At 40.9% G+C, this 22,537-nt stretch overlaps 1 protein-coding gene across 1 annotated transcript; it reads right to left on the bottom strand.

Moving 5' to 3' along the window:
• Window positions 1–810: 810 nt before the first annotated feature.
• On the bottom strand, window positions 811–21,408 carry DPM1 (dolichyl-phosphate mannosyltransferase subunit 1, catalytic). Its single transcript, XM_030211486.1, has 9 exons — window positions 21,215–21,408; window positions 19,398–19,497; window positions 16,723–16,756; window positions 11,103–11,179; window positions 10,992–11,017; window positions 7,865–7,960; window positions 4,351–4,419; window positions 2,043–2,157; window positions 811–1,264 (listed from the first exon to the last, which is right to left on the bottom strand). Exons 1-9 carry the CDS (start codon window positions 21,349–21,351, stop codon window positions 1,160–1,162), a joined length of 759 nt encoding a protein of 252 aa, XP_030067346.1. The 5' UTR covers window positions 21,352–21,408; the 3' UTR covers window positions 811–1,159.
• Window positions 21,409–22,537: the final 1,129 nt, after the last annotated feature.

Below are 22,537 nucleotides of genomic sequence, written 5' to 3'. Positions count from 1 at the left end.
GAGTGAGTACGGTCACTCGCCGTTTATATGTTTGATATATATATATTTGTGTGTGTGTGTCTGTGTTTGAGAGAGTGAGCTGGTAGTACTATCTGTGACAGTGGAGATACAGTTGTTGGCTGGGGAAACTTGTAGTGCCACTTCCCCCTTCCCCTTGTTCCTGTTTGCATTTGTTTAGCGTTTTGAGAGGGCGGGAGCAGGAGGTGGGTGTGTTCGTGTGTGATCGTTAGAGAGGGGCTGGTCATGGAGGAGGTTTGTTTTTGAGATCTGTGAGTGCTGGACAGGATAGCGATTTGCGGATGTGGTCCGCTGTAAGTAGGTGCTGGTTAAAGACGTGCAGTGGGGTTAAACGGCCATGTTACAGTTGCTGGCTGAGTACTGTTAGGTGGAGGTAAGCGGGGCATGGGGATCCGGAGCCCTCTTGATTGGTGCACTTAAGACATGTGGCTTGGGGAGGGGGGGGTGTTCAACGGAGGACGTCAGGGGGAGAGGTACCGACTTCGGCGGAGCAGGGGCGCGGCTGAGATTTGTGAGGTGCCGCACATGGGTAACAGTGTGTTTAATGGAGAGTGCCCGCTTGCAGGGGGGCTGGCGGTGACGTCAGTGGGGGAGCAGGAGTTTGTCTTAAATATTTGTGATGTTTTGTAAGTAGTGGGTGTGGGTGAGGATCGGGCTGTGTCATTGTGGGAATGATTTTTCATTTGCCCTTAGTGAGTTCAGTGTTTGTAGCAGTGTGTATGCTTTTTGGCACTGTTACAGCCTGTAATAATGTCTGAAGCGTTGTGTGATGTGCCACACAAGCGCAGAACGTCGATCACTCCCTGTTTATTTACACATCTCCAAATTTTCTTATAAAAGTTACCATACATGACAAAACAGTGTCACTCCAAAAATTGCACAGGAAGAATCGATCTGCATCGGATCTCTATGAAGGCTTTTGTTCGCCCTGAATTCCGCCCATCTCTCTCAAAGGGCCACAAACACATTCTGGGTTGCATGTAAGGGGAATACCTGTTTTGTTTTGTTTTTATTCAAGACTTAAAAAAAAAATTCATTTGGAATATCTTTTGAAAAAATGTAAATTGTACCAAAAAAAAATTAGAAAATAGTTTCTTGGTCCCTAAATTATTCCTTCAGATTAGTTGAGGATTAAAATGGATCATGTAGTGGCAAACAATGTCAGCAGTCCTTTAGCAAAGGAGATGATTTCACTTCCTCCCAATTTGGATTCTCCGTAGACACGATCAACAAAGGATATAGGAACCTGTAAGGAAAAAAAAACCCAATTTCTCATAGTTCTAACATCATAACAATGCACTGGTAACAGTTAAGAAACCAAACATTAAGCATGCTAAATAACCAGTTACTGGCTCCTATTCTCTACAGTGTGTAAAAAGTGTATAGTTAATTGTGCATTAACTGCAAAAATTAGACACATGATGATTATTAGAGGAATCCTTTGCATTTTTAGTAGGATTGCCCCATGCAGTTAACACTAAGGGGCCCTTTTACTAAAGTGCAATCATTTTTGCACTTAATGCACGGTTTATGCCAAAAATACCATGAAGTGAGTGCAAAGACTGTGCAGTAAATGCAGGGAGCATGCCCTCTATTTACCGCACTGGGCACTTCATTGCATTGCAGGGCCGATATCATGGAGTCTCCGTGCTATTGGCCCTGTCATGTAACGCCACCTTGGCACTAACTGGGACAGACAGCTGGTTGGGGTGGTGCATCTGGTTCCTGATCCCCCTTCTAGCCTCCAATTCCTCCACACAACCCAGCACCTTCCAATCCCACCTGACCCCCAACAAATCTGCCCCAGGGGTCGGAATTGGAGTGCAGTGGAGCTGAGCAGCAGTGATCCTCCTTCTCCATTGTCGTCCAGGTTGGTACCAGATCCCAAAATGGTGCCAATGACCCATAGAAGTTGTCTTGCGGTACTATAGCCGTCCCTTCTCCAAGCTGAAGAGCCCTAGCTGCTTTAGCCTTTCTGCAAGGCGTATGGATTCCTACCTCTTTGGTTTATACGCCTGACATACCTCTCCTATGGTGTAATTCAGCTGCCTGGCTCGTACGATCATCTCCATCTGGAAGACGTAACCTTTAGAAACACATTTTTCCACTAGTTTCTGCAAAACTTTCTTCTTATACAATCTGCAAACAAGTGAAATAAACCTATGAAACTATGGTTCTGTAGATGAAAAACAGAGCGTATTAACTGTCATTTAATCCGCTGCATAGCCACAAATAAACACTAGGAAGCAAGAATTAAGGCACTTCCAATATTTCTAATCCAGACACTCTGCTTTACAGTAAATTAGGTTTTTGCGTTTGTTTTCCTATTTGTTACTGATTCATTTTTATTTTGTAGATTTCGATACTACATAATTACCATTCTTGGCAGTGTACAACAAAACATATAAAATCAATATATACATAAAAATCACACATAAAATACCTGCTCCCTTCTATAATAGTTCTAAACATCACATCACCAACCTGGCTTGAACAAAATGTGAATTTGAAATCAGGGAATATAACTAGGGGCTAATATACTAAGTTACAGTATGTCCTGCAGGTAAATGGTGTGTTATACCAAAAGATTGCTATGGAAGCAAATGAGCATCTGTAGCAAACTTGTGAAAACATTTGCCAAAAATGTTCGTTTTTACAAACAATGGTCCTTGAAGACATCTTCACATGCTGGTTGTCACAGAATTAAAAAGCTGCTCCGTATGATATTACAATGCAGTTCAGTAGCATAGAATTTTATAAACTTTCTTGTGCAGTGGACTGTGCACAGAAGTTTACTACTTGTGAGGGGGTCATCCTGTAAATATTTTTGCAAATGGGCCCTATACAGTATAAGCAGCAGCATTTTTGAGGTGTTTCATGCATGGAGGCTTCCATTTGTGAAAAAAAAAAAAATTCAGACATGAGTATATCAACCTCTAAGAAAGCTAAGTTGCTTACCTGTAACAGGGGGACACAGCTACACTCCATGGTGAGTATGGCTGCATTCCCCTGCTTGTCTGTGAAGATTCCACAAAACAGATGCATAAAGACTCCTCTCTCACCTCTTCTCCAGCAGTGACCAAACAGGGAATGAAAGGCAAATGGAGAAATATAGCAAAAAGAGAGAGGCTGGCAATTTCGGACAACTTGAAAAAGCTAAACCAGATGCCTAAAGACAGCATGGAGGAGGAGAGGGGATTTGATGTGTTTGTTTTAGTTTCATTTTCACACATCTTAACATAAAAAATATCTTATTTCATTGCAGTGTGCAAAGTAAACAAACAAACCAAAAAAAAAGCACAAGCTAAAACAAAGCTAAATTCAGTGAAATGAAAAAATACACACCTTCAATGCCCCACTGATCTTCATGTCACACCTGACCAAATTTCATCCATGATCAAACCAGTTTGGTAAAAAATACACACCTTCAATGCCCCACTGATCTTCATGTCACACCTGACTAAATTTCATCCATGATCAAACCAGTTTGGTTTGGTTTTTTTGATTCCTATCCTTACCTACACTAAAAAAATTATAATTTGAAATCTTAATCAGTCACGAATATAACTGAGCAAAGCTCAAAAAATAAAATTTAAGAAAATAATCATTCGGGACACAGAAAGGAAGAAAAATACACTTTTCAAGCTCTAGTCTTTAGAAAAGGTGGGGGGGGGGGGGGGGGAGTTTCAATACACTTCAAATAGAGGATTTAATAATTAAAGAAATCCCTCAGGAGAATAAATTCCTAGGATCAATAAACAAGGTAAAAAGAGAACATAAATGATCTATTTTCCAAAAATACCCCCCTTCATATACTGGTCCTTCCTGGAGGTTCACACAAGAGCACCACCCTCACCCCAGCCCCAGTAGCCAGGAAGGCGGTTAGGTGGGAAGGGACCCAAAAAAACATTTCACAGAGTGATAATCAACAATACATTTACATGGAAATTTTAAAGAAAATTTGGCTCCGGACTGAAGAACAGCTGATTGTATGTAGCAAAAAACAAACATGTCTTTGCTTCTACATTTCCTTAGCTATATCTAGAAAAAAACAAATTTTCTCCTCAAATTATCTCTATGCCGAAAATACATTCTCAACAGGCAATGCCTTTCAGATACACTGACCAAAGACACCAATAAAGTAGCATATTGATGATCGCTTGTCTCAATATTGTTCTCACATTATCCAATGAATCAACTACCTACACTGAATTTAAACTTCTCATATTTTTTTTTGTTTCATTCTAGACTCTGTATTAACCATATTTAAATACTTAGCATGAAACCTCAAAGACTCATATCCTAGTACAAGTTGTGATGCAATAAACATACCTGAAGCTTCCTGTTAAATCAGATGCGCCTGGTCTCAGTAATATCTGAGTGAGGAAGTTGGCTCCACGGCTATCAAAGAAAAAAAAAACACGTGTTATGTTTGTTTGCTTCTTATATGCCATAGCCATTAAGTGTAATAACAATTTAACACACCTAGTGGTTAGGGTTGTGGACTCTGGTCCTGGGGAACTGTGTTCGATTCCCACTTCAGGCACAGGCAGCTCCTTGTGACTCTGGGCAAGTCACTTAACCCCTCCATTGCCCCAGGTACAAATAAGTACCTGTATATAATACGTAAGCCGCATTGAGCCTGCCATGAGTGGGAAAGCGCGGGGTACAAATGTAACAAAAATAAAAATAAATAAAAATAACTGAAATGCTTAAATCAACAGGGCAGCTACATTATTCTATATACCATCCTCTTCCAACAAAAACTGGTTCCAAAATGATTTACAAACAGAACATATTAATCAATTATATTATATATAGGTTATGGAAAAAAAAAACTGGAGTCCCTGGGAGGCTACAATATCTTTCAAAGACCTACAAAATAAGGATGTTCTGAACCATCTCTGAAACCACATATTCAGGCACCTCTTTATGAAAGGAATTATACTTTACAAAGGCCCTAAAATACTTAAGCCCTGCAATTGTTTTTTAAACCGTTTCATGTGGAGCCACCAACAGCAGAGATTTTTCCAGAAGATTGTTTTTAACCTTTAGCAAATAAAGGTTCTATTTCCCAATTGAATGCATTTTGAGTGAAAAGCATTTGAATGCAATATTTCAATTTTTTATGTTATTGAAGCTTGATATCCGGCCAAACTGGAAAATCTTCTAGGCAGTTTATAAATTTGTATTTTATTAATAGAGCAGCAACAGAGGGAAGAGAGATCAGGCTAGTTGCATTGCTACAGCTGAACAGAGAAAAAAAATTAATAGAAAAAAAAGTTTTAAAGGAATAATAATAATAAAAAAAGGCGCTGCAAGCCATCTAACGGCCAAAAAGAGGGAGGTAGATGGAGCAAATTAGAATTTAAGGTTCATATGCATCGTATGCAATATAAAAACAGACCCAGGTAAAATGCCAGACATTGACCCCGATGCTCAAAGCTTACCGTGCTTGCAATGCTTGATTTAGACTTGGTTGTAGCCAGTCTAGCGCACACATTATTTAGTGTTTAATGCACAAAGGGGATGGGATGACTTCCCTATGAGGAAAGGCTGAAACGTCTTGGGCTCCGTCAGCTTGGAGAAAATACGGCTGAGGGGAGATATGATAGAGGTCTATAAAATACCGAGTGCGTTGCTTTTACAGTTCGTAGTAGTAGCTACCAATAATCCTATGCAGATCTATTACAACAAGCTCATTAATAAATAAGCAATTCTGTGCGATGCACAGAAAGGGGCGCCTACCTTTAACCTTCAAAATGTTTGTCGGTCTGGAGCTATCGCTGCATGAGGGCAACTTCTCTATAGCGCAGACTGCTTACATTTTTTAAATAGTATTTGCATGTGCGTGTGTGTGTGTGTATTATCCCTGGGATTCTTTATACGGCGCCTTAATTTGTGCGAAGCATATTCTATAACAATGCACACAACTTAATTGGTTAACTAGAAAATTAGCATTGTTAACTGAATGTTAAACATTTATCAGCACTAATTGGCATTAAAATTTATGTGCACAACTCGCTAAGTGTATTCTGTAACGTGGTGCGCCTAAATTCTAAGTTGCATAGTTGAAAAAGGTGTGTGAGCAGTTCTAAAATCTATGCGCGTTATAGAATGCACCCGCTCTGCGCCTAATTTAGGCATCAGGATTTACACCATGCTGGCGTGAACGTCTGCAACTTCATTTTGGCATGTGAAGAGGTGCTCAGCCTTATTTTATATACCACAAGGAAATTTAAGCCTGTTCTATAAAATGTAGTTATATTTTACAAAATACACCTAGGCGTATTTTTTTTCCATTCAAAATTTTCAGGTGCCGTATATAGAATCTGACCCTATATGTGTGTGTTCTGCATGTAACAGTTGTGTGAAAAAGTTGTTGTGGAACATTTAATAGAATCTGCACGTGTGTGTGTGTGACATGTCCGGTGTGTGTGTGTCCCGCATATAACAGTGCTGCTACATTCGTGGAACCCCATGACGTGGTTCTTGCCTTTTTCCCTGGGCATGTGTACAGCATTGACGATTACCACGAAATGTCTATGCATGGTGCTAGGCGCTCTGACTACCTGGCCGCTTGCAGAATTTTTGCGCATCTCATTTGCATCCGATTTCCTTTCAGCATTGATCACGGTTTCAAAATCAATAAGTTCAACTGTGACTAGAGACACACACGGTATTTAACGGCGACTTTTGAGCATTGGGCCCACTGTTTGGAAGACACTTTATAAAGAATGATTTCTATAGAACTGACACTTCAGACTCATGCATCCGACTTAAGTGAGGGCTCGGCGGAACTATTTCTCTGCATGGATGCAATGCTAAATCATACTGCTAGACATCCATAGAAAAGAAAGTGGCCATATCACATACAAACAAGCTTTCCTTCATAATTTTGTGACTTTTTTCTGGGTGCAGGTTGCCATCTTTCCTCCTCTCCTGCAAAACGCTCAAGAGACTGAATAACTTTTAAGGAGGAATTTACAATTCTAATGTACTACAAGTCTTAAATTAAGGAACAATAGCTTTTTATTGAAAAATTGTTTGACCATTCTAGGTGCATGCAGCCACAGAGGTTTGGGTGTCAACTAAAATGTTCCTTTAATTTTAGCAAGCAAAGGACAGAGCAGATAGAGGTCCAGAATTTTAAGATGCAACACACGAAGGGCTAGATTCTATATATAGCGCCAAAAAAACCCATTAATCTATAAGCCGTGCTTAAAGTTAGGCACGGTTCATAGAATAGTGAGTTTGCCTGGGAATCCTGCCTAACTTTAGGCACAGTTATTTGTACCGTGTACGCGCTTACATTAGGCGCATATCCCCGTTATGCCCATGCTCCTCCCATTTCCACACCCCCTTTTTCAGATTGCATGTAATGTCAATTAAATCTAATTAGTGCCAATAATTGCTTGTTTAAAAGCTAGTTATTGGTGCTAACTGGCTTATTATTCAATTAAACTGCAAACAAGTTGTGCGTACAATTTTTGGCAACTTTTATAGAATTAGAGGGGTAAGGGTGTATTTTTAGACATGGCTTCATTACTGGGCAACAGGGAATTTTCAAATTATTCTGCCTATAAAATTTCTAATTTAACTTTTTTTTATGTACTATTTTTTTTAGTCCCCAAAGGACCATACAATGCATTTACAACGCTAAATTAAATAATCTAATATATAAACATTCAAATAATAGAAACACACATAAAAATATAAAAAATATCAATCCCCATCAGACCTTCCATTTTCTTTGCTGAATATAGTGAACACTACAAATCAGAAATACTGCCCCCTGATGGACTGTAAAATAACTACATAAAGTAATTAAAATCCAAAGACATACCTGATTATTTTTCTTTTCAAGTCCCAACCATATACACCCCCATTTCCTTTATATCGCGTTCCAGAGACAACGTCAAAGTTGCCTTCCTTTTGCTTCCTACAAGAAAAGTACCCTTCATTACAAAGAAACCATAAAATCTTATTTCTTTTTAAACTTGTACACTGAATTTTTATGGATGTCCAATGGCCATAGACTTACTATTGTTATGGTTTCACATGGCAAACTGAACTAAGGAGACAGGCTGTGACGAAGAGTCCATTAAAATAAATATTCAAAATGTAAAGAAACTTAACTTCAACTAAAGATTAGAAAGACAAGATGTAAGACAAAAGTAAGTCCCTAGATGGGATCAAATACCTGGTCTTAAAACCAAAACAGCATGGGTATACAGGCTTAAAACTATCATCCTATATAATAATTCTCACCTGGCTTACTCTGTGGGAGGGAAACACTGAAGCACTAGGCTGGCTGCCAACAACACTCACTGTGCACCACTCACTGTCACTCAGGACCCGCCCTCAGCCACGCCCCTTCCGGACATAAGTTGCAACCCCAACGTTCTAAATGAAGCCTCAAAAGCCCCTCAAAACCGGAACTGTGAGGCGCCAGAGATATCCGGTTTGCCCATGCCTCGAAAACGGAAGCCAGAACTCTGAAGCGCCATATGCCCCGCCCTTGCAACACAACGTCATGATGAGGGCGGACCACACTGCAGCAAACTACGGAGCTCCACACGATCTGCGGAGCACACTGCTGGAAAGTAAACAAATGCGATCGGACCTCGCAGGTACCTCGAGGGGGGTCGGGGGACACGGGTTGCGAGGCTACAAACGCTACCTCCCTGTGCCTGCAGGGTGCTTTGTGGACAGCTGCGTTGCTCCACATGCCTCCACAGCCTACAAACCCCATCTCCTCCTGTCCCAAAACCTCGCTAGCACCCGTTTCATCTCTACCAGAAACGGGCCTTTTTTTACTAGTATATATATATATATATATATTTATGTAATTTGTCAAATAATACATAATAAGCAAACACTTGAAAGAAAAAAAGAAAAAAGTTACCCCCACAAAACAGAAAAAAAATAGGAAATAAATCCTCTTTACTTATTCATAGTAGCCCATAAAGTAGCAAGAAATACTCACAGGTAGCAAAAAGTTATTTACTAATGCAAAGAAAACTTATAAGCTAGTAAGAATCAGACATTATTATAAACTAGTAAAAAAGGCCCGTTTCTGACACAAATGAAACGGGCGCTAGCAAGGTTTTCCTCGGAGTGTGTATGTTTGGGAGAGTGTATGTGAGAGTGACTGTTTGAGAGTCAGAGTGAAAGTGTGATTGTGTGAGAGAGAGCGTGAGTCTGGGTGTGAGTGTGTTTGTGAGAGAGTGTGTGTGTGAGAATGAGAGTGTGTGCAAGTGTGTATGTGAGACACAGTGTGAGTGAGAGTGTGTGTGTGTGGGGGCGAGAGAGAGAGTGTGTGTGAGACACAGATTCTCTGTTTGAGTGAGTGTATGAGACCAAGCGAGTGTGTGAGTGACTGTGTGGCACATAGAGAGTGAATGTGATACAGTGTGAGACAGAGTGTGTGAGAGTGAGAGTCAGAAAGACATTGTATATGAGAGAGAGAGTGTGAGCCGTGCCCTCCCAATCCATGGCCATCTGTCCCCTGCCCCCTCCATTCATCCTTTTCCAGCAATTCCCCTCTGTCCCTGAGCCCTGCCCTCCCAATCCATGGCCATCCATGTTTGTCTGTCACCTGCCCCCTCCATTCATCCCTATCCAGCATTTCCCCTCTCTGCCTGAGGCCTGCCCTGCAATCCATATCCATCCATGCCCATCTGTCCCCTCCATTCATCCCTATGCAGCAATTCCCCTCTCCCTGAGTCCTGCCCTTCCAATCCATGCCCATCCATGCTCATCTGTCACCCGGCCCCTCCATTTTTCCCTATCCAGCAATTTCCCTCTCTCCCTGAGTCCTGCCCTCCCAATCCATGCCCATCCATGCTCCTCTGTCCCCTGCCCCCTCCATTCATCCATTTCCAATAATTCCCCTCTCTCCCTGTGTCCTGCCCTCCTAATCCATACCCATCCATGCTCCTCTGTCCCCTGCCGCCTCCATTCATCCTTTTCCAGCAAGTCCACTTTCGCCCTTCCATGACCCCCCCCCTCGCATCCATGCTACGCTCTCTCCCATGTCCCAGCCTGGCCCGCCCTCTTCTCCCCCCCCCCTTCGCATCCATGCCCCCCCTTCGCATCCATGCCTCGCATCCATGCCCCCCCCCCTTCGCATCCATGCATCCCTTTTTTTTTTAAATTCTTTTTAACTTTACCTCCGTGGCGGTTCGTGCAGCGAAGCGTCAGGGAAGGAGGCGGCGCTCCCGACGTCTAGCTTTCCCTTCGCTGTGTTCCGCCTTGTTTTGAAGGCGGAACACAGCGAAGGGAAGGCTAGACGTCGGGAGCGCCGCCTCCTTCCCTGACGTTTCGCTTCCGGATTTGTTTGTTTTGTCGCGAGGGCGGGGCAGAGACGGCTGGCTGGCTTGAAGGCTTCACACCACGAATCCACGAACCCTTCAGCCTCAGCTTGGGAGTGACGTCAGATGGCTTCAAGGCTTCAGGCTTCAAGGCTTCACAGAACGTTGTCCTCAGAACGTTGAGGGTGCGTTTTATTATATTAGATGTGGTGTTCTTAAATGATAAGAGTGGATACAGCACTCTTACTAGCCAAAAAGGCTGAGGGGGGGGGGGGGGTGGCTTGGAGAGGTGTCAAAGCATATATACTTCACCATCTGCCATTTTTTTACGGCCCTCATCTGAATATGTATAGTACTGAATTTACCTGGTGGCACTACAGAAATGATTAAACCCAGCTCTGGGCCTAAACAACCACAATCAAGTTTGGTTTTCAAGACACCTCTCCACTCTCTACCCCCAGCGACTATATATCAAGCACATTTGTCTAACGAGACAGATAATTTGAATATTTTAATTATTCTGTAAACCAACCTAGGCTGTTCTTTTTTTTTTTGAGAATGGGAGATAACCAACCCCTGATATTAAGTGTCATTTCCACTGGCTACTCCAGCTGGCACCATCTAATTAACAGCTTTGATACTATAAATTCTACATACCTGATGAATTCTGGAATAAACTTTGGCTACAATGAAAATGGAGGAAAGATTAAAAGCCAAGCTATTAACAGCATGTAGGGAAATTAAGCAGAAGCTGGCAGCAGTGCTCACGTGATGGGAAAGATCAGCGTCCATTATGATGATGAAGTTTCCTGTGGCATGCTGCATGCCATGAATGTAAGCTGTTCCTATAAGGAAGGCACAAAGCAGTTAGTTTCATCACAGTTTCCTTTATTAACAATCACTTCAGAGTAAGTCCCTCAGTGGTGGTGAGAAATGAAAACAGCCAACATCTTACTAACAGCAAAATTCATGTCGACGGTAGGTGTATGACAACAGAAATAACCCAATTTCAGGGATGAAAGACTACTAGAACTGGAACCCAGTGCTGGCAGGTGTTAGGAACCAGACAGGGATGGTGGACTTCAGTCCTAGAGTGCTGCGAGGGAGCCTGGAATTCAGGGTAGCAAAAATATGCAAATAGGCTTGGATCATGAATCAAACCTATCCAGCTGTGTCCCAAATGTTCAGTTTGAAAATGCTGAGAACCAGCCCTGCTTGTGTAACCTGACATCCGCTTTTCTTATCCTTTATTTCCCTTCCATGTCTTCCCATGGTGCAACTATTCCCGTCACCTGCACCATCTCTCCCTATGGTATTTTTCTCTCTGTTCTCTATCTCTTTCACCTTTCTTACCACCCCCCCCCCCCCCCCAGCCCTAATGGCCTCACAGTAAAGAAATTAGGATTCTGGCAGCACAGGGATAGATGAGGCAAATTGGTCCTCTGCTTCTCCCCTTAGGAAGGTGGGGAAGGGGGACAGGGGAGAGAAGTGACTGCAGGGGCTCAAGTTGCATCCTCTGTTCTGCAGACCTCATATGGCAGCCTGGCGAGGGGAGGAGAGAATCTAATGGCAGATGGAGGCAGTTTGGGGAGGCTGGCAGGAGAACACAACAGATCATAAGCTCCTCACCTCTTTAATGGCCCAAAGTGGGGCAAATCGCTTGGACCACTCCACCTCAGAAGGTGAATTCCAGAATTGAAATTTTGGATGCTCGGATGAGCATATGCCTTCAATTTTCCAGCCTTGAAAACTTCATTCTTAAGTCAACTAGGTTCCCTTTTCCTTTCATTATGCCTTCATATCACCAACTGATTTTCAGATTTTTTTTATTTTTAAAGTTCTCACACACTACCAATCATAAAACTAACCTGACAATTTTAGAACAGATGCTTCATGGTAACAGAACAGACTTTCAACAGTGTAGCCGTGTAACAAAAATGACAGAGGTTCACATGGCTAATAGTTGCAAGAAGTTCCTTGGTTCCTTGTATCACACCTACTTTTTCCTTCCTCTTACCAATGTCCCACATACTATCCAATCAGAAGTACCCCATATCCCCCCCCCCAGACCTCATTTCCTTTATCAACAAGTAAACACAAGAACATCCATCCAACATTTTGTCCCCACCCCTCATGTTCTTCTATTTTAACAGACATTTTTTTTTTGCTCATATACCCCTCCCTCCCAAGAGGCTAAAGTTCAACTATGTTCAGTTCATAGCAATAATGTGAAAATACCACAAAAATCTAAAATCATAAAAGCAAAACAAATTACAAGCCATTCAACACATGCTAAAATGAGTCAAAACCACAAAACTGTGAAATGTCATCGGCCCTTGTATAAGGTGGTGGGGTAGAGAGAAGAATGGAAAGCTTCAGTACACTTCCCTCCACCGTTTTCTGCTTCCTCATCCCTTGTTATTTTCTTTTTTTAGTTTAAAACTGTTTATTTGGCCACTTGCCACATAAGAAAACATTCTAGAGTATTCACAATGGAGAAGGGTAGTTAGTGGGGTTCCTCAGGGGTCTGTGCTAGGACCGCTGCTTTTTAATATATTTATAAATGATTTAGAGATGGGAGTAACTAGCGAGGTAATTAAATTTGCTGATGACACAAAGTTATTCAAAGTCGTTAAACTAGCGACAGGATTGTGAAAAATTACAGAAGGACCTTACGAGACTGGGCGGCTAGATGGCAGATGACGTTAATGTGAGCAAGTGCAAGGTGATGCATGTGGGAAAAAAGAACCCGGATTATAGCTACGTCATGCAAGGTTCCACGTAAGGAGTTACGGACCAAGAAAGGGATCTGGGTGTTGTCGATAATACACTGAAACCTTCTGCTCAGTGTCCTGCTGCGGCTCGGAAAGCGAATAGAATGTTGGGTATTATTAGGAAAGGTATGGAAAACAGGTGTGAGGATGTTATAATGCCGTTATATCGCTCCATGGTGCGACCGCACCTTTAAGTATTGTGTTGAATTCTGGTCGCCGCATCTCAAGAAAGATTTAGTAGAATTGGAAAAGGTGCAGCGAAGGGCGACTAAAATGATAGCGGGGATGGGACGACTTCCCTATGAAGAAAGACTAAGGAGGCTAGGGCTTTTCAGCTTGGAGAAGAGACGGCCGAGGGGAGACATGATAGAGGCATATAAAATAATGAGTGGAGTGGAACGGGTGGATGTGAAGCGTCTGTTCACGCTTTCCAAAAATACTAGGACTAGGGGGCATGCGATGAAACTACAGTGTAGTAAATTTAAAACAAATCGGAGAAAATATTTCTTCGCCCAACGCGTAATTAAACTCTGGAATTCGTTGCCGGAGAACGTGGTGAAGGCGGTTAGCTTGGCAGAGTTTTAAAAGGGGTCAGACGGTTTCCTAAAGGACAAGTCCATAAACCACTACTAAATGGACTTGGGAAAAATCCACAATTCCAGGAATAACATGTATAGAATGTTTGTACGTTTGGGAAGCTTGCCAGGTGCCCTTGGCCTGGATTGGCCGCTGTCGTGGACAGGATGCTGGGCTCGATGGACCCTTGGTCTTTTCCCAATGTGGCATTACTTATGTACTTATCTTCCGCCCCCCCCCCCCCCCCCCCCACAGACAACACACTATATAGTAAATTAAGCACACATTTTAAATTACCTGTATTTTGTGAAAATGGAGTATAATATATTTTTTTAAAGAAGTCTTTGGGCCTGATTTATTAAGCTTATCCCTTATGTCAACACAATAATGGGAGAAAAGATTTAAGGGTCTGTTTACTAAAAGTTCAAATAAGTTCAAAACCCCTGTGCTAAATGCAGGGGGCATGCCCAGCATTGGACCTGAATTTTCTGCAGAGTGCCCATGCCCTGTGCCTTGGAAGGTGGGACAGTGCTGGGACCTGCACATAGTAAGGGGAATCCTGCTCCCCCCCCCAAAAAAAAAAAACCACACACACACACACACACACAGCATGATTGCCCTTGGCCAGTCCTCTTGTGCCTGCACAGCAACTGACCCAGCCCCACTCCACCCCCAGATCAGTTCTTCCATCATAACCTGACCCTCCCCGCAGGACTCAGGGGTTTCCTTGGTAGTCTGGTGCAACAGAGCTGGAGTCGCCCCCCTCTCTTCTTTCCACTAGCAACTGGGGTTCAAAATGATGCCCCTGACCCCTAGAGGTCATATCTAACTACTAGTTAGGGGCTCATCCCTAGGAGTGGCCTAGTGGTTAGGGTGGTGTGGTCCTGGGGAACTGAGGACCTGAGTTTGATTCCCACTTCAGGCACAGGCAGCTCCTTGTGACTCTGGGCAAGTCACTTAACCCTCCATTGCCCCTGCCATGAGTGGGAAAGCGCGGGGTACAAATGTAACAAAAAAAAAATATATATAAGGCAGGGGTTTCTCAACACAGAAATTGGGGCACACCAAGTTGGGACAGGTTTTCAGGATATACACAATGATTATGCATGAGATACATTCAATAGTTTTAGTGTGTGCGCATTTATCTCATACGTATTCATTGTGGATATCTTGAAAACCAGACTCCCCTGTGTGTCCCAAGGACTGGGTTGAGAACCCCTGATCTAAGGAGTCATCACCCTTATATATGGTATGATGACCTCTAGTACTGGTACTGCAAAATTACTACTAGGGTCGATAGGTGCCATACGGAACCCCAGCAGCTAGCTCGGCAGCTGTTCCAGCCAATGTGAGCTAACGTCCTAACTGCCCACGACCCTTCCCGTGCTAAGAAACTTGCACGAGATTTTAGAATGAAACAGCTGATTAGTATGGGTCTGTATTAATGGATACAGAATGATAACAGTGTGCAATCCAAAGAATGTATTAATCAATTTAAATGCTATCAGTAAGAAAAATGAGAAAACACTGATTTTGTTGATTCCTAAGCATTATGATTTATTAAAATTTGCTATACTGTTAACCATAAAACAAAGTGTTTTTTACAAAATTACAACCAAAACAAAAAAAAGAAAAGAGCTCCAGTTATTTATACGAAACACACAAGACCACACACACAATCCCTCCCCCCCCAAAAAAAATCCAAAACCCCCACACAACACCTCTTAGCAGACAAGTCCAAAGCACTGAAATATCCACAGCCAAAGTACAGTATCATAACTTCCAACCACTGAAACCAGATAACCATTACTCCGCATTGAGCCTGCCATGAGTGGGAAAGCGCAGGGTACAAATGTAACAAAAAAAAAAAAAAATTAAAAATCCAAAAGCCTGCGAAAAGAAATATGTCTTTAGTAATCTCTTAAGGTTCTTACAAGAACTTTCTGGCCTTAGGTCAATTGACAACTGATTCCACAGACAAGGAACTAACCAAAAGAATGCCTTTTCCCTAGTAGACTCCCATTGTAGTTTAGAGAGAGGAGACATCACTAATTTGTGTGCCGTAATAGACCCAAGAGCCCACCCGGGAACATACGGTATCACCATGCATGGTAAATATGATGGAATCTCAGTGTATAATGCTTTATAAATCAGTAACTTAAATTGAGACCTATATTGAACTGGCAACCAGTGATATTTAAGGTATAAAGAAGTCATTCTATAAAATTTACTTGCTTTACCAAGTAAGCATATAGCTGTATTTTGAAACGTTTGCAGTAGCTTGAGATTAAAGGCTGATAACCTTTTGTATACTACATTGTCATAATCCAGTTTAGAGATAACAAAAGTATATATCAGTGTATGTAATGCTGACTCAGTAAGCAGTGGTGTAACATAGTAGATGATGGCAGAAAAAGACCTGCACGGTCCATCCAGTCTGCCCAACAAGATAAAGTCATATGTGCTACTTTTTGTGTATACCTTACCTTGATTTGTATCTGCCATTTTCAGGGCACAGACAGTAGACGTCTGCCCAGCACTAGCCCAGCCTCCCACCAACCAGCCCAGCCTCCCAGCACCGGCTCTGCCACCCAATCACTTAACTCTCCATTTCCTCAGGTACAAACTTAGATTGTCAGTCCTCCAAGGAGAGAGAAATACTCAGTGTACCTGAATGTAATTCACCTTGAGCTACTACTGAAAAAGGTGTAAGCAAAATCCAAATAGTATCCTAAGATGACGGAGAGAGAAAAATCCTTTAGATACATTACTAATTTGTTCACTGAAAGCAAGATGAGAATCCACAATAGCTCCAAAATTTTTATAGTTTGTTACCAGATTAACTGGCGCCCCCAAAGAACTGGAGCTTACAGATGAAGGCTCTAAGTTAACCAACAAGCAAATGTCTTTGAGGTGTTCAAAAACAAGCCTATGCCGTTTGAAGTCTTGTGGCTCCCCTGTACTGAGCTACCTAGTTCTACAAATGGTACAGTCATTCAGAATTTACATACAAGAAAAAAAAAAAGTAGCATACATACCTAATCCCAATTTTTTCTCTCTGGGCCTTAAAAGCTGCAAAATATTAAAAGTCATTTCATAAATTCTGTTTAAAATTACAACTTTAGTATTCTCCAGTAAGGTTTAACAGTCCAATAAAGATTCAGATGCTGCAGCAGTAAGCCATTAAAAAGTTAGCACAAATCCAATTCAAAAGGCCAATGTCATTGTTCCAAAAGCTGAATAGAAAAAATAACTGGGAGTTGATCCTGTTTTACGGTATATCTTACAGAGACACTGTGCCACTAACATGTTTATTTTGAAATCTAAGGACTAATTTAAGTTAAAGTGGATTAACAATATTATTACTGTTCTCTTTTAAAAGAAAACATTTTCTTTACAAGAAGCACCAAAATATTTTCTAAATCAGTGCATCCAAATGGCTGAATTCCCTGTTTGTTTTTTTTTAATATGTTCTGAACAGCTGATAATCAGAAACAGTGCAATTAGTAAGACGAACAAGCTTCCATCTGCTTTTATCAAGCCTAGCAACCATAACAATTAGTCTGCAATTATTTGTAGACCAAGAAAACCACTATGGTGAGTGAATATTTTTAAACAGCGTGAATGGTAGATGCCTGTACTCAGACATTTAACTGATGAAATGATTTTACCTTCTCTTGCTATTTGAAAAGTTGACCTTAAAATGGCAATTTTCTTCACAGCTAGATTGTTAAAGTCAGATCATGATGTGCTTTGCACCTCGGTATACAAATTTTACATGTAAAGGTTAACAATAGGCAAGTAGGAAGGATCTTGAAAGGCAGCATACTATTAGAGTTACTAACATGCTACTTTATTAGCATGTCGGCAATAACTAAGTTCCATTGCACAGAAATGGGGCTTGCAGTAAAATTAACGTTTTTTTTTAAATTATTTTCAATTATAAGTTTATACAAACATTTATTTATTGCATTTGTATCCCACATTTTCCCACCTATTTGCAGGCTCTTGATTAAGCATAGTGTGGTAAACATTACAATAATTTTACCATAATGAAGATTAATTATAATAAAGGTAATAAATTTAGTTTCCAACATTCAAGTCCACTATTTGTTGGATCCAAGATGTTAATAGCAGGAATTTTAAGGAAAAAAAAAAAGAAATCATTAAAGTTAGTCAAGCACAGATATGGACAGAGATAAACAATAAATTAAACTCCTTCAGTTCTTCTCGAAGCAATAAAAGATGGTAATTGTGAAGGGTCCATGAAAACATATTTGATTGAATTCAACCGAATAATACACTTACACGGGAACCTCAAATAAAATACCCCACCAATTTGCAAGATAGCTGGTTTAAATAACAAAAATTGTTTCTGGGTCTCTTTTGAAACATCAGGAAATAGACTTATTCTTTGGCCCAGGAATAGTTTATCCCGGTGCTCAAAGAATAATCGTAAAAGCCACTGCTTGTCAGGAATCAGTGTTAAAGTAGCCACTAAAGTGGCTGCTTCTGCTTGTTCAGGGTCTCCAGAAGAGAAGTCACATTCAAAGACTCTTCTTTCTCCTGTTGGGATGATTCCTTCTGTGGAACATAATACACCTGGCTAAAAGGTGGTAGGTTTGCCTGTGGAATTTCCAATATTTCACATAGATATCTCTTTAATATGTCTGTTGGTTTCACCAATTTAATCCTTGGAAAGTTTATAAATCTCAAATTATTGTTTCTCATAAAATTATCATATGTTTCAGTCTTCCTTCTTAAGTTAGAGCTATCTTTCAGCAGTAAAATTAACGTATTAATGCATGCTAAAGCAGTGGCACACAGTTAGTAACTCTAGTTAATAGTTTCCATTAAGAACAAAAATATCTGTAAGTGCACCTCTTTTCTCTGATTTTTTTTAATTTCATTCCCAAAAATGAAGTTTAAAGCTCTTCCACTCCAAGCATAATGGTATTAAATAAATCTGAACACTATTGTGCCTGCCTATATCAAAGCCTTATAATGCATAGACATAAAAGACTTTTAGAAAATACAGGAGAGGAAGAGAGCTGAACAAAAGGTAGCTCATCTTTAAAAACCAGAGGTAGAATTGTTAGTTTAACTTCCAAGTGCAGACATGCTATGCCCTAAACGTTATAGCCTAGAATTCCAGGATTTTTAAGTGTGGTCTTCCATAAGGACTCTAACAAATATGGGGTTATTTTACTAAGCTGTGGGAAAAAGGGCCCTGCGGTAGCAGTGTGGGGCTGTTTTTCCTGTGCACTAGGGCCCTTTTTACTGCAGTAAGTAAAAAGCCCCCTCCCCCAAAAAAGGCCACGCAGTAAGATAACCCTTACCATGTGGTGGGGAGCACCTACTGCCACCCACTGAGGTGGCGGTAAGGGTTCCTGTGGTAACCCGGCAGTAACTGGGCAGTGCACAGCGATGCCCAATTACTGCCAGGTTAGCGCCGCTCTAGACAAAAAAAAAAAAATCATCTGAGTGCCAGCAATGGCGTGCACTCCTGCCGGAACTACCTTGGGCAGGCCGTGGTAGTTTCGGATTAGCGAGCAGTAAGCCCGCAGTGGGTTTATTGCCTCTTTGTAAAAGACCCCCTAACAGCTATCAAATATAGCAAATTTTGTCTGTTACTGGCACAATAAACCCATGTTTAAAAATCAAACTGTGTACATGTATAACTCTTAAATAAAAGAGAAGAAATGCAACTTACGATTTTATTTGTTCCATAAATGCTTTGCAACTGTTTAGCAACTTCCAGAGTTCCATCTGGACTTCCATCATCTATAATAATAATTTCATAATTGTATCCACTGAGGGGGGAAAAGGAAACAATGTCAAAGCACCCCTCGGCCATGATGTTCAGCATCATTTACTAACAAATGTAAAGTTCATATTAAAAATTAATTCAAGATAATTCTGAGGATGGTGGTATAGTTCAGAGACATAGCACCAGGAGATCCAGACCAATGAAGTTGCTGGTTGAAACTCAGTAGTATGAACTTCCATTGAAGCACCTTGGAGAAGGTGCTTCTCCATGCATCAAGGGTGGAATGAATCTCTGGATCACCCACAAGGAGGCATGTGGTACATAAACTGTTTACTATCAGTACAAATCTAAATACGTGAAGTATAACAAAACACCTGCCCACCATCATGTTGCGTGATAACTGCCCCACTGAGCTCCCTACACAACCATTATATAGCCATCAGCAGATGGCCTCAGAACCTGTTTTTCATATAATCAAAATTATTCCATACATATTCTTTTAGTATGACACTTATTAAAACAATTGAAGCTTCTCAATCATAATAATTGATACAATCTCAAATTACCACTTAAAAATTAACCCCCCTGTTTACTAAGCCACACAGCAATGCCGACACAGCCCATTCAAAGTGCATCTAACACAACAAAAATGGCCTATAAGCATATGTTAAGCTTTTGTATGTGTGTGTGCTAACTATGCAGTAATCATTATTTTTTTTTTTGTGGAAGCGTGTCAGAGTGGGTGCTCCTGCACTAATCAGGTGCATCTACATTACCATCAGCTAACTGGAGAGTGCACTTACTACCTACAAAATAGAGGATGGTAGGTGCTCTTGCAATAATTTTTTTTAAATGGCCGCTTGCTAATGACCATTAATGAAGAAAACTGAAAATCAGAATTTTTACAGCTGCAGTAAAAATGGACAGCGTGTGGCAAAGACTCATGTAAAGCTGCATTAAGGCCATTTGTTACTGCAGCTTAGTAAAGGGAATCCTTAAGTATTTAAAGGCCCTGTTTACTAAGCAGCATTATAGGCGCATTAACGTTTTTAATGTGCGTTAACCATGTACGTGCCTACAATATCCCTATAGGTGCCTACATGGTTAGCGCATGCACGCTAAAAACACTAATGCAACTTAGTAAACAGGGCCTTAAGTGATGTGTAATGTGAAAACTCCATTTTTAAGCAGTCATTTGAAATTTTAGAAATCAATTATGATTATTAAGAAGCCTCAATTATTTTAAACACTCTCATATGTGAAGCCTGGAAAACGCATGGAGGCATATTTTCAAAGCACTTTGCCTTCCAAAGTTCCATAGAAACCTATGGAACTTTGGAAGGCTGCTTTGAAAATATGCCTCATGATCTACACAACCTCCTTTTTTTGTTGGGACCTTTAACTGGGCAAATGCTCTACACTTTTTATTAGACTTATGGTTCGTTATTTTATTTATTTATTAGGGATTTAATTTACCGCCTTTTTGAAAGAATTCACTCAAGGCAGTGTATACTAAGAATACATCAAACATAAGCAAAAGACAATCACAGCAGTAAAAACATTCAAATAACAATATTGGTGTTACAATGTCAACACGATACGTATTATAACATTTTAAGCACGCTTTGATCGCGTTTGAAAATAAGATAAAGGAGAATGTAAAATAATCTTTTTAAAAACACGATCACAACTTAAGGCTGAAACACGCAAGAAAATAATGTTGCTAAATCTGTGCCCTGCCAGGGGTCACCGGACTCTACCTGTCGCCCAGGTACTTGATGAGGAGCCAAACGATGATCGGTAAGTTCTCGCGCTCGTTGTACGTGGGCAGCAGCACTGAGTACTTCTCCACGCTGTCCCCGGCCTCTCCTGGACCGGGCCTGCGGCGCCTCTCCATCCCTCTGTCAATACCCGACCAACAGCAGGGTGCAACAGCTAGAGACCGGAAGTAGCTTCAGCGTGGCCGCTGACGTAAACGGAAAAAGGACGGCGTAGGGAGGAACCGGAAACAAAGCAAGAAGGGGTGGGCTGAGTCATCTCCTTAGCGACGTCGGTAGGTGGTGCTTGATTGGCTCGCTTTTGGGACTGGGGTTGTAGTGGGCGGGGCTTCTGTGAAAGCTTTGACGTGCCCTTCCCTGGGTTGGGAAGTGCACGGTCCGCTATAATGATGGTAGTGTCTCATTGGCTTTCAGTAACCTATATGTAAACAGAGTATAGGTGGCGCTACATATAGAGTTTAATTCAAAGTTAAAGGGTGGGTTAAGGAGTGAAGCTGTATTTGTTGCAGTAATACTGCTGGGATTTTAAACTCCAACATCTATAAGTGCGGGGTACAAATGTAACAAATAAATAAATACATACTTTTCTTCATTTCTGTACTATGTCTGCAATGATTGTGGTTATGCTGCACGCATCTATATTATTTTTGTTTGCAATAAAATTTTATTGACATTTTAATAATACAAATAATTTAAGTCAAAATTTACAATTATATGCAAATATGGCTATGAAAATATATTTATATGCATACATATACTGCATATTATAATCTTTTTAATTACAATTTAATGATTGCAACATTTCCTTACTCAAATTTTAAATGAGCACATATGGTCAAAATATATGTCTCAAATAGATTAGCTGAATTGTCATTGTCTTTAAGCTTTAAAGAGATTGTGTCTGTATTTCTAAGATTTGACAGACTTTGGGGTCCTTTTACTAAGGTGCGCTAAATGATTAGTGTGCATTAAATGCCATGCGGCTCATAGGAATATAGTGGGCTGCATGTTATTTAGTGCATGCTAAATCTATTAGCGTGCCTTAGTAAAAAAAACTTTATTTTTGACATGTTATACTATTAATATTTAATGTACAATTGCTTATGTTGATTAAGATGCTCACAGTACATCTTTAAAATTCATTTAAAAAGAGTTGAAACATGAAATACTACTCCTTACAAACTCGCCTACTGGCTGTGTTGTTTAACTCCTCGATACCATATACCCCTTCCTGTGCCTTGTCTTCACAAAATGATAATCTGTTGACTATCCCTTCTCCTTTGAGTGCCTACCACAAATCCAGTC

This window comes from Microcaecilia unicolor, chromosome 8 (genome assembly GCF_901765095.1).
Source record: "Microcaecilia unicolor chromosome 8, aMicUni1.1, whole genome shotgun sequence".
Classification (NCBI taxonomy): domain Eukaryota; kingdom Metazoa; phylum Chordata; class Amphibia; order Gymnophiona; family Siphonopidae; genus Microcaecilia; species Microcaecilia unicolor.
This window is presented reverse-complemented; position numbering and strand designations above follow the sequence as displayed.